Source organism: Lynx canadensis, chromosome D1 (assembly GCF_007474595.2).
Source record: "Lynx canadensis isolate LIC74 chromosome D1, mLynCan4.pri.v2, whole genome shotgun sequence".
Lineage (NCBI taxonomy): Eukaryota > Metazoa > Chordata > Mammalia > Carnivora > Felidae > Lynx > Lynx canadensis.
The window spans coordinates 5,953,722-5,965,885 of NC_044312.2; the positions used below are offsets into that span (position 1 = coordinate 5,953,722).

The window sequence follows — 12,164 nt, forward strand, 5'->3', positions numbered from 1 at the left end:
CTCTCTGCATAAAAAAAACTGTACTTGAAAAACACGAGTTCAGGGGCGCCTGGGTGGCTCAGTCGGTTAAGCGGCCGACTTCGGCTCAGGTCATGATCTCGCGGTCCGTGAGTTCGAGCCCCGCGTCGGGCTCTGTGCTGACAGCTCAGAGCCTGGAGCCTGTTTCCGATTCTGTGTCTCCCTCTCTCTCTGCCCCTCCCCCGTTCATGCTCTGTCTCTCTCTGTCTCAAAAATAAATAAATGTTAAAAAATTAAAAAAAGAAAAACAAAAAAGAAAAACACGAGTTCAATGAAAGAATTTGAGGTTACCCGCTCCACTAAAGAAGGATCTTCCCGAAGCTCAGTATAACACATACACTATACGTATTTAAATAATATTCATTCTTTAAGTTATATGACAACCAAACACTGAAGAAAGGTTTTTAGTTCATTATTATAACATACCAAAACTATTTTATGCTTCACAGAGATATAGATCCCCATATTATGGGGATTATAGAACATTCCCATTTTTCTAGTAGAAAAAACTCTACCCATTGGGTAATCACTATTTTCCACATTTCTAAACTATGACTACTCACCTACATGCCATTCCTCATTTTAATTAACACATCTAGACTAAAATTCCTTACAATATATTTAAGTAAGCTATACTAGAGTGTTGCAATTCTTAATTTGTATCAAGTCACATTATAACAATTCAGGTGTATATAAGTAAAACTTTTTGAAATGAAAATTAAAGCATTATACTTGGAAATATCAAAGCTATGTAATGTTGATCATATAGTATTAATACTATAATTTATTCAGATTTTCTAAATAGAACATGTCCAAAGGTAAAGTTATCCAGAGATAAATGTTATGAGATACAATACATATATTTAACTCTGTGCCCTCCATGGAGTAGCCACTCAGAAATGACATTAAAGTAATTTTTAAAACAGCCCAAATTACTGGAACAAAGAGAACGAGAGAAGCCTCACTGGAAATCAGATCACCCCATAATAAGTGACTTAAACATCAGCAAGCTGGCTCATCCCTGGCAGGTGTGGCGGGAGGGGATCGGCAGGGGTAGCAGAGAAGACAGCCATCCCGCACCACAGAACCTTCACAAGGCTCAAGAACTGGTAAGCACCAAGCGGTTACAGAAGGAGAGTGAAGGTGTAGCAAAAAGCAAATGGCATAGATGGAAGTCTTTTGAAAAAAGCAATTAACGCGCCGATACCCTCAACACCAGCAGAACGCTGTCGGATTATTCTCTGTAGAAGGTCAACAGTAAGTTTGCTGGGCTGGCAAAACCTGACACAGCTGGAGTCTGAAAACGGGGGCATTACAGGAAATGTTACAGAGTGTTGAAATTCTGCTGCCCCAGCCTTCTTCCCCCACTCGTCTGCCAGAACAGGAGCAAACCGTCTCAGATGCACCAGATGAGAGATGGGAAGAACTGTCTCTGGAGAGTCTGATCGCCCCCAGAAAAAGACCTGGGGGTGCAATACTGGAGCTTTCCCAGGGAAATGGCCCCATCACACCGCTCAGCAGCAAAGCCCACTGTAGGCAATGGCCCCACCACCACACCGCTAATTTGGGATATTTAAATAATGGATCCACGGTGTCTGACAATAACATAAGCTCAAACCTATCTGTCAAACTGGTAAGAATAACTTTAAAGGGGACCAAGCTTCACTATATAGTTAATGAAACTAAAAAACCTGGCTCCTATTCATTCAAAATCTGGGATTATTCCCATATGCTGTGCTGAAACTTAGTTTTGCATTTTCTATTAAATATAAGATCCAAAATTAAATTTAAATGTTACTAGAGGATGGGGATAAACATCACTTAGAAAAAGTGGCTCCTGCATTTCCAAACATTATTTTTTCCTAAGTCAAATAATCTTGGTTAAATATTCTCTAGAAGGGGGGGATAACCATAAAGGTATTTACCAGGGCGTGATTAACTTGAAGTTTTTTTTTAAGATTCTTTATTTTTAAGTAATCTCTGTACCCAACACAGGGCTCAAACTCAAACCCCAAGATCAAGAGTCGCATGCTCTTCTGACTGAGCCAGCCAGTCAGTATTGAACTTCTGAATATATTTGAAGGTAAGAACAAAAATCCCCAAAGCTACATTTCTTTAAATAAGCTAGAATTCAAATACTTTATTTGCTCACTGTCTTATACTAATTTACAACTTGTAACAACTAATTCTCTTATCACACAAAAAGCCATAATGCTATTCTCTGTGTAAGATAACTTGGCTTTCCTCCCTCACTCAATTTTCCATAGTGCATACGGCTCCCAAGTCCACTGTAGTGCAATATAACCTGTACGAAAATACACCATACCTACGGGCAGAATTAATGATTTTTATCTCTGCATTTCTCAGGACACCAGGATTATCGACATTCATGTCCTCAGTATCTACTGAATGAATACATTTCTTCTTTATCCACCTCAATGTTTTCCATCAAGTGGCTTAATTTCTTACAGAAATATAAAACACACAGACTAGATTCCTGTATTACTTAAAATCTTTTTGGCACTGTAGTTTGCTCTAAGTTAAATCAGTTTTGCATGCATAAATTTTTAAAAAGACATTCCAGAAAAGTCTCAAAATAATTCTGAAAACCAAATTTGCATACTTCCACTTTAAATTATTTACTGCACTGGCATCCACTACTAGAAAAAAATTTTTTCCCACATCAAGTGTATTTGTCCACATTCTTACCCATGCCTGGCCACAGATGTATGGTAACAGTCTGCCCTTTACTTTCACAGCATAAACGTAAGGATTACAAGGAGTAAGAGACTGAATTTCACAATGTGTGGTCAAAATATTTCCTCTTTGGCATCTTTATCAACATGATGCAAAGACCAGTACGTAGTATCTTTTACAGTCTTACAATTTTCACATTTTCTAACTAGGGGTCCCTGTAACTCCTATTCAACTGTCAAGTATTAGAAAAATGAAGAGTTTTATTTTTTTCTTTTTTGGTCATTATGAGGTCTTGAAATAATTCAGCAGCAATTTCACCCATGTCGTGCCTTTCAGTTTCTTGCAGAATCAGCCACAACAAGAAGGGGGGGGGGGGGAAGGGAGGGGAAGGGGGGGGGGGGGGGGGAAGAAAAATCCTGAATCTAAAAGTTGGGCCAGGTCATAAAGGGAAAAGTATAAAAGTAAAGGCTGATAGCAAAATCACAGCAGCAGAGACCAATTCCATTACAGGAAAATATGGCAAATGCTGACTATGAACCTCTGGCTTCCAAAATTTATTTTTTATTATCTGAAAATCTCTTTTCCTTTATTACCTTACTTTGTCAAGAATGGCTATCTCCTGCTCCACAAAAGTAGAGATTAGAAATCTTACACTGATTTTTTAAGTAAAAATACTTATTACTGTGTCACAGTTTGTTTAGTACACAAAAGCTTTCAGTTGTACACCTGAAACTAGTAAGGCTATACATCAATTATATCTCAGTAAAAAATTTAAAAAAAAAAACCCTTCAAAACAGGGAGTACATAAGGGAAATAAACTAAAAAGGGAGTGAGTGGTGAAAACATGATCTGGAGATGTACACAACTAGGGAAATGTATACAAATGCGTAAGTTCAGAAAGCAAAATCACTGGACAAAGGTGATAAACCCACTGGCAATTATTTCGTAAAAACTGCTCCTGCGCATTACAATGATGAGATTACCATGCTGACCTGAATTTCCTCCCAGATGTCTTCGTCCAGTAAGGTGGAAGCCCTGTGGTGTTGCAAAGGGACTATCAGGCAGTGTCCCTCAGTAAGAGATCGGACGTTGGGTAAACATAAATAAACCTATGGGGAAAAAGTTGCAAAGAGAAATGTTACTGTATTTATTCTCAGTTGCGACCAATGAGCCATGGGAAACATGGCTGACACCTAATAAAGCACACTTGTTTACAAGCAATACATTTTATTTTAATGTTTTTAAAGATATCTGATATTTTCAAAATACTTTTAAAAGCCATGAAGGCAGACTCTAATAAAATGGAAATTTACAGCCCAAGTCTCAATTTTAACTGTTCTATGTATTTCAGAGATTGAGCGTACCCAAGGGCAAAATGAATGACACACTTTATCCTTGATCTGAGAAAGTTATATGCTTTCAAAGCCCTTGAAACAACACAATTTGGGGCAAGAATGAAAAGATATATGGCTTGGTAATGAAAGAGAAGTCTAACTGGTGCCTATCGATCACGTTTTCCTTATCATACTGCCTAAGCAAAGAGAATTAACCCAAGTAAGAGAGAAAGGAAATGTTCTCTGTATGGTTTTACTGCTCTGCTTAAGTTCCATCTGTTTAAATACATGTGTTACCTACAAACTGGTGCTATTTTTCCACTATATACAACTGTCTTAAAAAAGAAAAAAAGTCAATTAGCCTATATATAGTGAGCAAAGAGTGCTCATGAGGAACATTAAAAATATTCTGCAAAGGGGCTCACTCTTATTTTCTACTCTTTTTTGTTAGGTTTTAGATAGAAGTATTTTGTATGGCAGACAATATTATTTCACAAAATAATGCAAACTTTTTTTTTTTTTAATTTTTTTTCGTTTTTTATTTATTTTTGGGACAGAGAGAGACAGAGCACGAACGGGGGAGGGGCCGAGAGAGAGAGACACACAGAATCGGGAACAGGCTCCAGGCTCTGAGCCATCAGCCCAGAGCCCGACGCGGGGCTCGAACCCACAGACCGCGAGATCGTGACCTGGCTGAAGTCGGACGCTTAACCGACTGCGCCACCCAGGCGCCCCTAATGCAAACTTTTTAAAACTCTTCTGAGAGAAGACAAAGAAGGAATGGATATGGAAATTTACCTAAGTTTATAGTAAGATCATAACCATATTCAAAATATTTTTAAAAATAACATCAGTACTGATTCATTAATTGTAACAAATTTACAACTTGTAAATTTGCTTACTAATGTCAGGTGTTAGTAAGAGAAGACACTGGATACAGCGTATATGGAACTGTCTTCTTAATTTTTCTGTAAATCTAAAACTGTTCTAAAAAAGAAACAAAGCCTATTTTTAAAAAAAGTAAAGCACAGTGTTAAGACGAGGGAGACAGATAACTTTTATTTTTAAAAAAAGGAGGAAGAAAGCACGAAAAGCTGACAATCAGAAGTTATTTACCTCTGTGATTCTAATGAGTATTAATATAGTTTCATTAATACATTTGGATTTAAAACATTCACTTTAAATATTAGAAATTCAAGCTGAGTGAGAATTACTGAATTGCTGTGGAATGTGATTTATCCTTTCCACTGAATGGCAAAATAATTCCTTAGAAACTCAAAACCATCTAAGATTAACTTAGGTGATAACTGAAAGGAGTAATTTGTTCTTGTTTATTCAGATTAATTAAATGGCCTGTTAGCTACAGTGGATGGGATAGGTAGTCAGATGACGGGTAAGGTTCCTTCTAATCAACGTTTCAAATATTTCTGTATCAACATTGTCACAGCCGAAAGGCTGGAGGTAGATGGTAGTTTTTAGAGCATATAATGCATAGATGCAGAAAGGAGAGACTCCAGCGGTTTTTTAAGTTAAACTAGAATGAAAAGATTGAGTCCCAATGGGAAGAAACAGGCCAGCCAACTCTCAGGAAGTGAAAGGCAAAAAGAATTTAATACCATGAGGAAAGATTAGTTGGAAAGGGTGGATTACCTGACAGAGGAAGAGGGCCACCGACAAAAACAGGGAAAGACGTGTATGACAAATAGGAAGGGTGGAAGACAGGAACCAGAAAGTGTCTGTTCCCAGGCCAGCAGTTCACTTTCACGAGTGAATTGAGAAACGCCTCCTTGGGGAAGCAGCCTACAAGGCAGGAGGTGAACAGAAGGTCTGTGCCCCCCTGAGCCCAGCCTGTCTCCAGTGCACTGGGGAAAACAAAAAACCCCAATGAAAATTCTCCAAACTTCTAAAGCACAGCAGGAAAAATTTCCTTTGTTTAATTTGCTCTTACGTGTTTAAAAGGTAGGGATCGGACTGAAGAGGAACGAAATATTTATAATGTCGTAACCAGAAAAATGTAAATGTTTATAAAAGTCTGGAAAAGAATTCAGATAAATTGATACAAGTAATTGGTTATGGTGGGGTTTTTTTAATTGAATAAATTTTATTTTTTTTTAATTGAATAAATTTTAAATGGAACTTTTACATTTACCTTTTTGATAGTTTGGAAGGGGGGAAAAAAGAAGAGTGAAGAAATAAAGTGAAAGAAACCCTAACGTGAACCGATAAGTTGACTGTCTTAACAACAACCTAAAGATACTAAAGGCTAGAGTCGGAATGGAAAAGCCCACACCAGTTCTCTGGACACACAGGTGTGTGTGGAGAGGGGCGGGACATACACAAGAAACAAAAAACTAGCAAATAAACACGTATATGCACAGTCCCTGAACCATGAGTTCCTGAACTAGCATGGCACTCATTCATTCCTCTCCTCTCCTTTCCTCACTCCCTCTGCCCTGGGCCACACTCTGCTCCACGAACCAGCTCTTTCCTCCTCATGGCTCTTCACCTGCTGACGCCCCTTCCTGAAATATCAGTCATTCACATCCTCATGTTGCTTGCTCCTTCCATCTTTCATACCTTCCCTAAAATACCTCCTTACAGGGGGCCTTCTAGATCACCTTCTCAAAAAATACTCTCCCATCATTTTGTCCCATTCCCTTGCTCTATTTGCTTTCTGACAACACTTTCTTCAATCAGGGCAATTATTACTTTATTTTCTGCCTTATTTTACTAGAATACAAGCTCCACAAGTACTTCTGATTCTGAGTCTACTTTTCTCTAGAAACTAATTACGGTCTGGTGTATGTCGGGTACACAATAATTAATCAATACAAGAACTAACTCACTGAATATTTATTGAAATAAGTGACAATTATCAGTAATTAAGCAATCATTAATATTTATTAAAATAAGTGACTACGAACATACACTCTTGATATACAATGGGATATATGTTTGGTCAACAATGGAATTCATGCTTGGTGCACAATGATGAGTGAGAGTTATCTAGGTGTTCACAGAACTTACAGCCTATCAGAAGAGGGACTTAATACACAAGTAAGATAAGGTAAAATTTTTCAAATTATCAGATATTCTAAGAAGAAACAAATAGGTTCTATGAGAAAGTAAGGGAAGAAGCAGCAACTGCGTTAAGACGGAGTATTTCTGAAGTGACTTGAATACTAAGAATCAAGTGCCAACCATGAAAATGAGGTCCCACGGCTGGCCAATGCCAGGGCCAGAACCTGGGTTCAGGCGGTTGGGCTCCCAAGTTCAGGCCCAGTGCTGTTCCTCTAAAGAGGAGAATCATACAAAATGTGAGCTTCAAGTCACCTAAATTTTTATGCTGCTCTAGGGAAGAGTCTAAGAATCACAGGAAGTCAGAAAAGAAAACTATTTGCAACACAGAGTAAGAGAAGACCAGACATGTTAGAATCCTGTAAGGGTCTGAAGAAAGAGGCAAATCTGGACACAGCACTACGTCACTTCCTCGGGGCCATGAGTGTGGTATTTCTTACCTTAACACCTATTGCAACAATAAGGTGCTTGGGAAACTGAGAGCTGTCAAAACAGTAGGGACATTTTTCCATTCGGGCAGCGAGACTCTGATGCTCGGCAATGGCTTTTTTCCTCTGGTTCTCTTCCTCTGCACCAAAACGTTCTCTCTCAGCTGCTTTGGAGACAAACATGTCATCTAGGGTATAATAGTCTCCATCTGTTTTTCCCATAAACTGAAAAACCAAAATAACAGTAGTGGGGAGAAGGGAGGTGGTTAACATTTTATTGTATTGCAGCTACCAAAGACATATCTGTAAGTTCCATGGTACAACTTTTAAATTTAAAAAAGGAAGAAGAAAAACGTGATTAAACATTTAAGCTTGATTTTCAAGTCAATCAATCAATCATCATCATTATCATCATCACAGCTGAAGTTGACTGAGTATTTACCATGTACAATTTTATGCAATTTGTTTTATGCTCCTGTGAGAATGAGACCATCATCATTTCCATTTACCAGATCAGGAAACTGAACCACAGAGAGGTTAAGAACTACTTTCATTTTAAAATTAGCATACGCTCCACAGAGAACATAAACATTTTTCAACTGTTCTCTCCAGGCAGCTTCTCCCCATCTCCCCCAACATAAACTGTAGCCAGGGGGATGCTTTTAAAACACAAATTTTACTTACTTATTTTATTTATGTCCCTGCTTAAAATCCTCAGAGAACTCCACATTGTGAACAGGATCAAGTTCAAACTCTAGTTTGCCTACTACATCATAGACATAGATAGAATGACCCTTGCAAAGTTCTGTCTCCTGTATGTAGAGCCTTGGGCAAGTTACTTAATCTCTCTTTGCTCTCCCCACGCTTTATTTCCTCATTTCACAATGGTTGTAACAATACTATCTACCAAACAGGGTTATCTTGCTTAATCCTCTCAACGCATGCCTGACACACAATAAGGACTCACAAATGTGGGCCCCCATTATTATTACAATTTTCTTCATAATCTGGCATTGATGACCTTTCCAGTCACATCCGATCACACCCTTACTTGAACTTTATGCTCTGGTCTTCCTGTTTTCAACCCAAAAGTACTGTTACCTTCAGGCTTTGCACATACTGCTCTCTGACCAATTTCTGCCTTCAGTTTAGCCATTTGCTACTCATTTTCCAACCTGAGGCTTAGATTTAGCTGTCACCTCCACAAAAGAACATCCCTGGATCTCCCAAGACCCTCTAGTACTGCACTCCTATCAGTTTCATGACCACACTGTATCATAATTGCTCACTAACTTCTGTTTTTCTCTCATTAGGCTAAGTTCAAAGTTCTATTTAGTCTACTAAGTACCCAAAGTGAACTCTTTTTCTTTTTCATCATCAAATACAAAGCAATAGCAGGATGCTTGGATCTTATCAGACAGTTAAAAAGATTTGAAGACAGCTAGAATGGCTGCATTTATGTCAGAGAAAGTAGAATTCAAAGCAAAGAAATGAAGGACACAAAAGATCATTTCATAAGGATAAAGGGGTCATACCATCAAGAGGAATAACAATAGCAAAATTTATGCACCTAATTACAGAGTTTCAAAATACATGAAGCCAAAACTTGACAGAACTGCAGAAAACTACGCGTCCACAACTGTAGTCAGAGAATTAAACACATTCTCCCAATAACTGATGGAACAAGGAGAAAATCAACAGGCACACAAGACTTGAACAAACTATCCAAAACTCTGACCTAACTGACATCGACAGAAATTCTATCTAACATCTGCAAAATAAACATTCTTCTCAAGTGCACAAAGAACATTTACCAAGATAGAGGGCATTCTTAGTTATAGCACAATTCCTAATAAATTTAAAAGGATTCAGGTAACGTAAAGTATGTGCCCTGAACACAATGGAATTAAATTAGAAATCCCAGCAGAAATACATTTGGAAAATTGACAAGTACTTGGAAATTAAATAGCCCAGTTCCAAATAACACATGTATTAAAGGAAGGAAGAAGGAAGGAAGGAAGGAAGGAAGGAAGGAAGGAAGGAAGGAAGGAAGGAAAAATCAGAAAGTATTTTGAACTGCCATTAAAAAAAAAAAGAGAATTTGTGGGATGGTGCTAAAGCAGTACTTAAAGTGATCATTACAGCACCAAACACCTATATCAGAAGACAAAAAAAAGAAAGAAAAAAAGAAGAAAGGCCTCATGAGAATTAATGATGTCAACATCCACCTTAAGAAATTTAAAAAAAGAATAGAAAGGAGAACAGAATGTAAACAGAAGAAGATTTCTAAGATGTCATTATTGATAGAACTAGCTAAAAATCAGAAACCAGGTACTAATTATTAGTAATAAGGTATCTGAGCACAACAGTTTCCTTTTCTATACTAGAATTTATTTTTTATCTTCTACTTTTTCTCCATTATTGATCCTTGTTTATACCTCTCTATTGTGTCAACTTTGTCTATTTACGTGAACTGCCCTGACTTACAAATCATTATTTTAACTTCAGACCTTTATCTCGACCGTAACATATAACATTTAAAAATATCAGAACTAGTCACTAATTATTTTCGTAATAGTGACCAACTATGTGCTAGGTACTAATAGAGACCTTAAGTACTCTCTCATCCAAATATCCCTACAACATAGGAATGAATTGCCACTGCCACTTGTTAGATTACAATACAAAGCTCAAGGTGCCTGCGTGGCTCAGTCGGTGGAGCGTCTGGCTTGGGCTCAGGTCATGGTCTCATGCTTCATGAGTTTGAGCCCCATACTGGGCTCACTGCTGTCAGCACGGAGCCAGTTTTGGGTCCTCTGTCCCCTTCTCTCTCTGCCGCTCCCCCATTTGTGCTCTCTCTCTCAAAAATAAATAAACATTAAAAAAAAAAAAAGCTTAGGAGAGACTAAATCATCAAAATCACACAGCTATTAAGAGACAGGAGCAGGAATCCAATGTAGGCCTATCTGACTATAAAAACGAAGAGTATATGACATTCAGGGAGCCCCTCTCACTTAAGAAATCCACCTTTAGGGGCACCTGGGTGGCTCAGTCAGTTAAGCGTCTGACTTCAGCTCAGGTCATGATCTCACAGTTTATGAGTTTGAGCCCCGCGTTGGGATCTGTGCTGACAGTTCAGAGCCTGGAGCCTGCTTCGGGTTCTGTGTCTCCCTCTTTCTCTCTGCCCCTCCCCTGCTCAAGCTCTGTCTCTGTCTCAAAAATAAATAAAACATTAAAAAAAAAAAAAAAGAAAAGAAATCCACCTTTAAAAGACAGAAAGGGTGTATTTTAAATATAGTCTATGAAGCAGAACAGAGAATTCGAAGAAATCTTAAATCTCATCTAGAATAAATACACCCAAATGACTTAAGGTACTTATCAGAGACAACACAGACATCTAACAGGTATCGATCTTTTCTAAAGTATATTAATGAAGCAGAATACATACCTCCACATGCAACTGTCCCTTCACATGTACACTGTTATAAAAACACTGTTATTAAAAACCAGTTCATGAGTGATCAGGGAATTTATTCAATTCAAATCAAATCTTTTGTATACAGAAGATAGTGCTTCTATACTTTAAATCTATGTTTCGTGGACGTTGCCAAACTTCTCTGATTGATTCACAGTATTGAATTAAATAGAGGACAGTCTTGTCTGTTAAATCTGCATAATTCTTTAACACAATACAAAACTGATGCTTCAACACAACTACAATCCTCTCCTCCTACACCTTCTAATTATTTGAATTTTTCCCATTATCTTCTCTGTGGGATTTGATCCAAAATGTTTTCAACTTATTAATCATGTACACATCTCCTGTGGTCTTCAGCCCACCATCTTCCTATTTGACAACAAAAAAATGTTTTAATGGACAGAATGTTAACACAGAGTGGAGAATTGAGTCTAAGAAGGAAAAAAAGCAAAAACCTTGTCAGAAGAAAGGAGGTGAAGAAAGAAAAGAAGGTATGAAAATAAAACTCTTCATCATTTAAAAAGTCCTAAAGAAAGCGGATGGGATGATTCGAGCTCAAGTTCATACATCATAAATTTTACAACTCTGAGAACCTCTTCCAAATAAATGAGAAAAATGTGGTAAAACAGTTACAACATTAAAAAACATAAGATAAAAGAAAGGAGGGGGAAGATTACCCAAGTGATTTAGAGATTCAACACAATGTTTATCAAAATCTCTATAATGGTTTTTGCAGGAAGAGAAAAATCTACCTTAAAATTCACATACGATGGGTCTCAAGGGACTACAAACAGACAAAATAATCTTGAAAATGAACAAAGGTAGAGGTCTCACACTTCCTGATTAAAAAAAAAAAAATTAACGTTTATTCATTTTTGAGAGACAGAGAGAATAGAGCATGAGCTGGAGAAGGGCAGAGAGAGAGGGACACAGAATCCAAAGCAGGCTCCAGGCTCTGAGCTGTCAGCACAGAGCCCGATGCGGGGCTCCAACTCATGAACTGCGAGATCATGACCTGAGCTGAGGTCGGATGCTCAACCAACTGAGCCACCCAGGTGTCCCTCATACTTCCTGATTTTAAAATTTACTGCAAAGCTACAGTAACCAAAACAATGTAATATTATCATAAAG

General features: G+C 37.9%; 1 protein-coding gene across 1 annotated transcript in view; it reads right to left on the minus strand.

Annotated features, from left to right (window-relative positions):
* Positions 1-12,164, minus strand: part of CWF19L2 (CWF19 like cell cycle control factor 2) — a 124,832-nt gene that overhangs the window by 15,092 nt on the left and 97,576 nt on the right. Inside the window, exons 9-10 of the mRNA XM_030332503.1 lie at positions 7,568-7,780; positions 3,708-3,824 (exon numbers count right to left, since the gene is read on the minus strand). Of these exons, the coding sequence (XP_030188363.1) occupies positions 3,708-3,824; positions 7,568-7,780 (330 nt within the window). The remainder of the gene's footprint in view (positions 1-3,707; positions 3,825-7,567; positions 7,781-12,164) is intronic.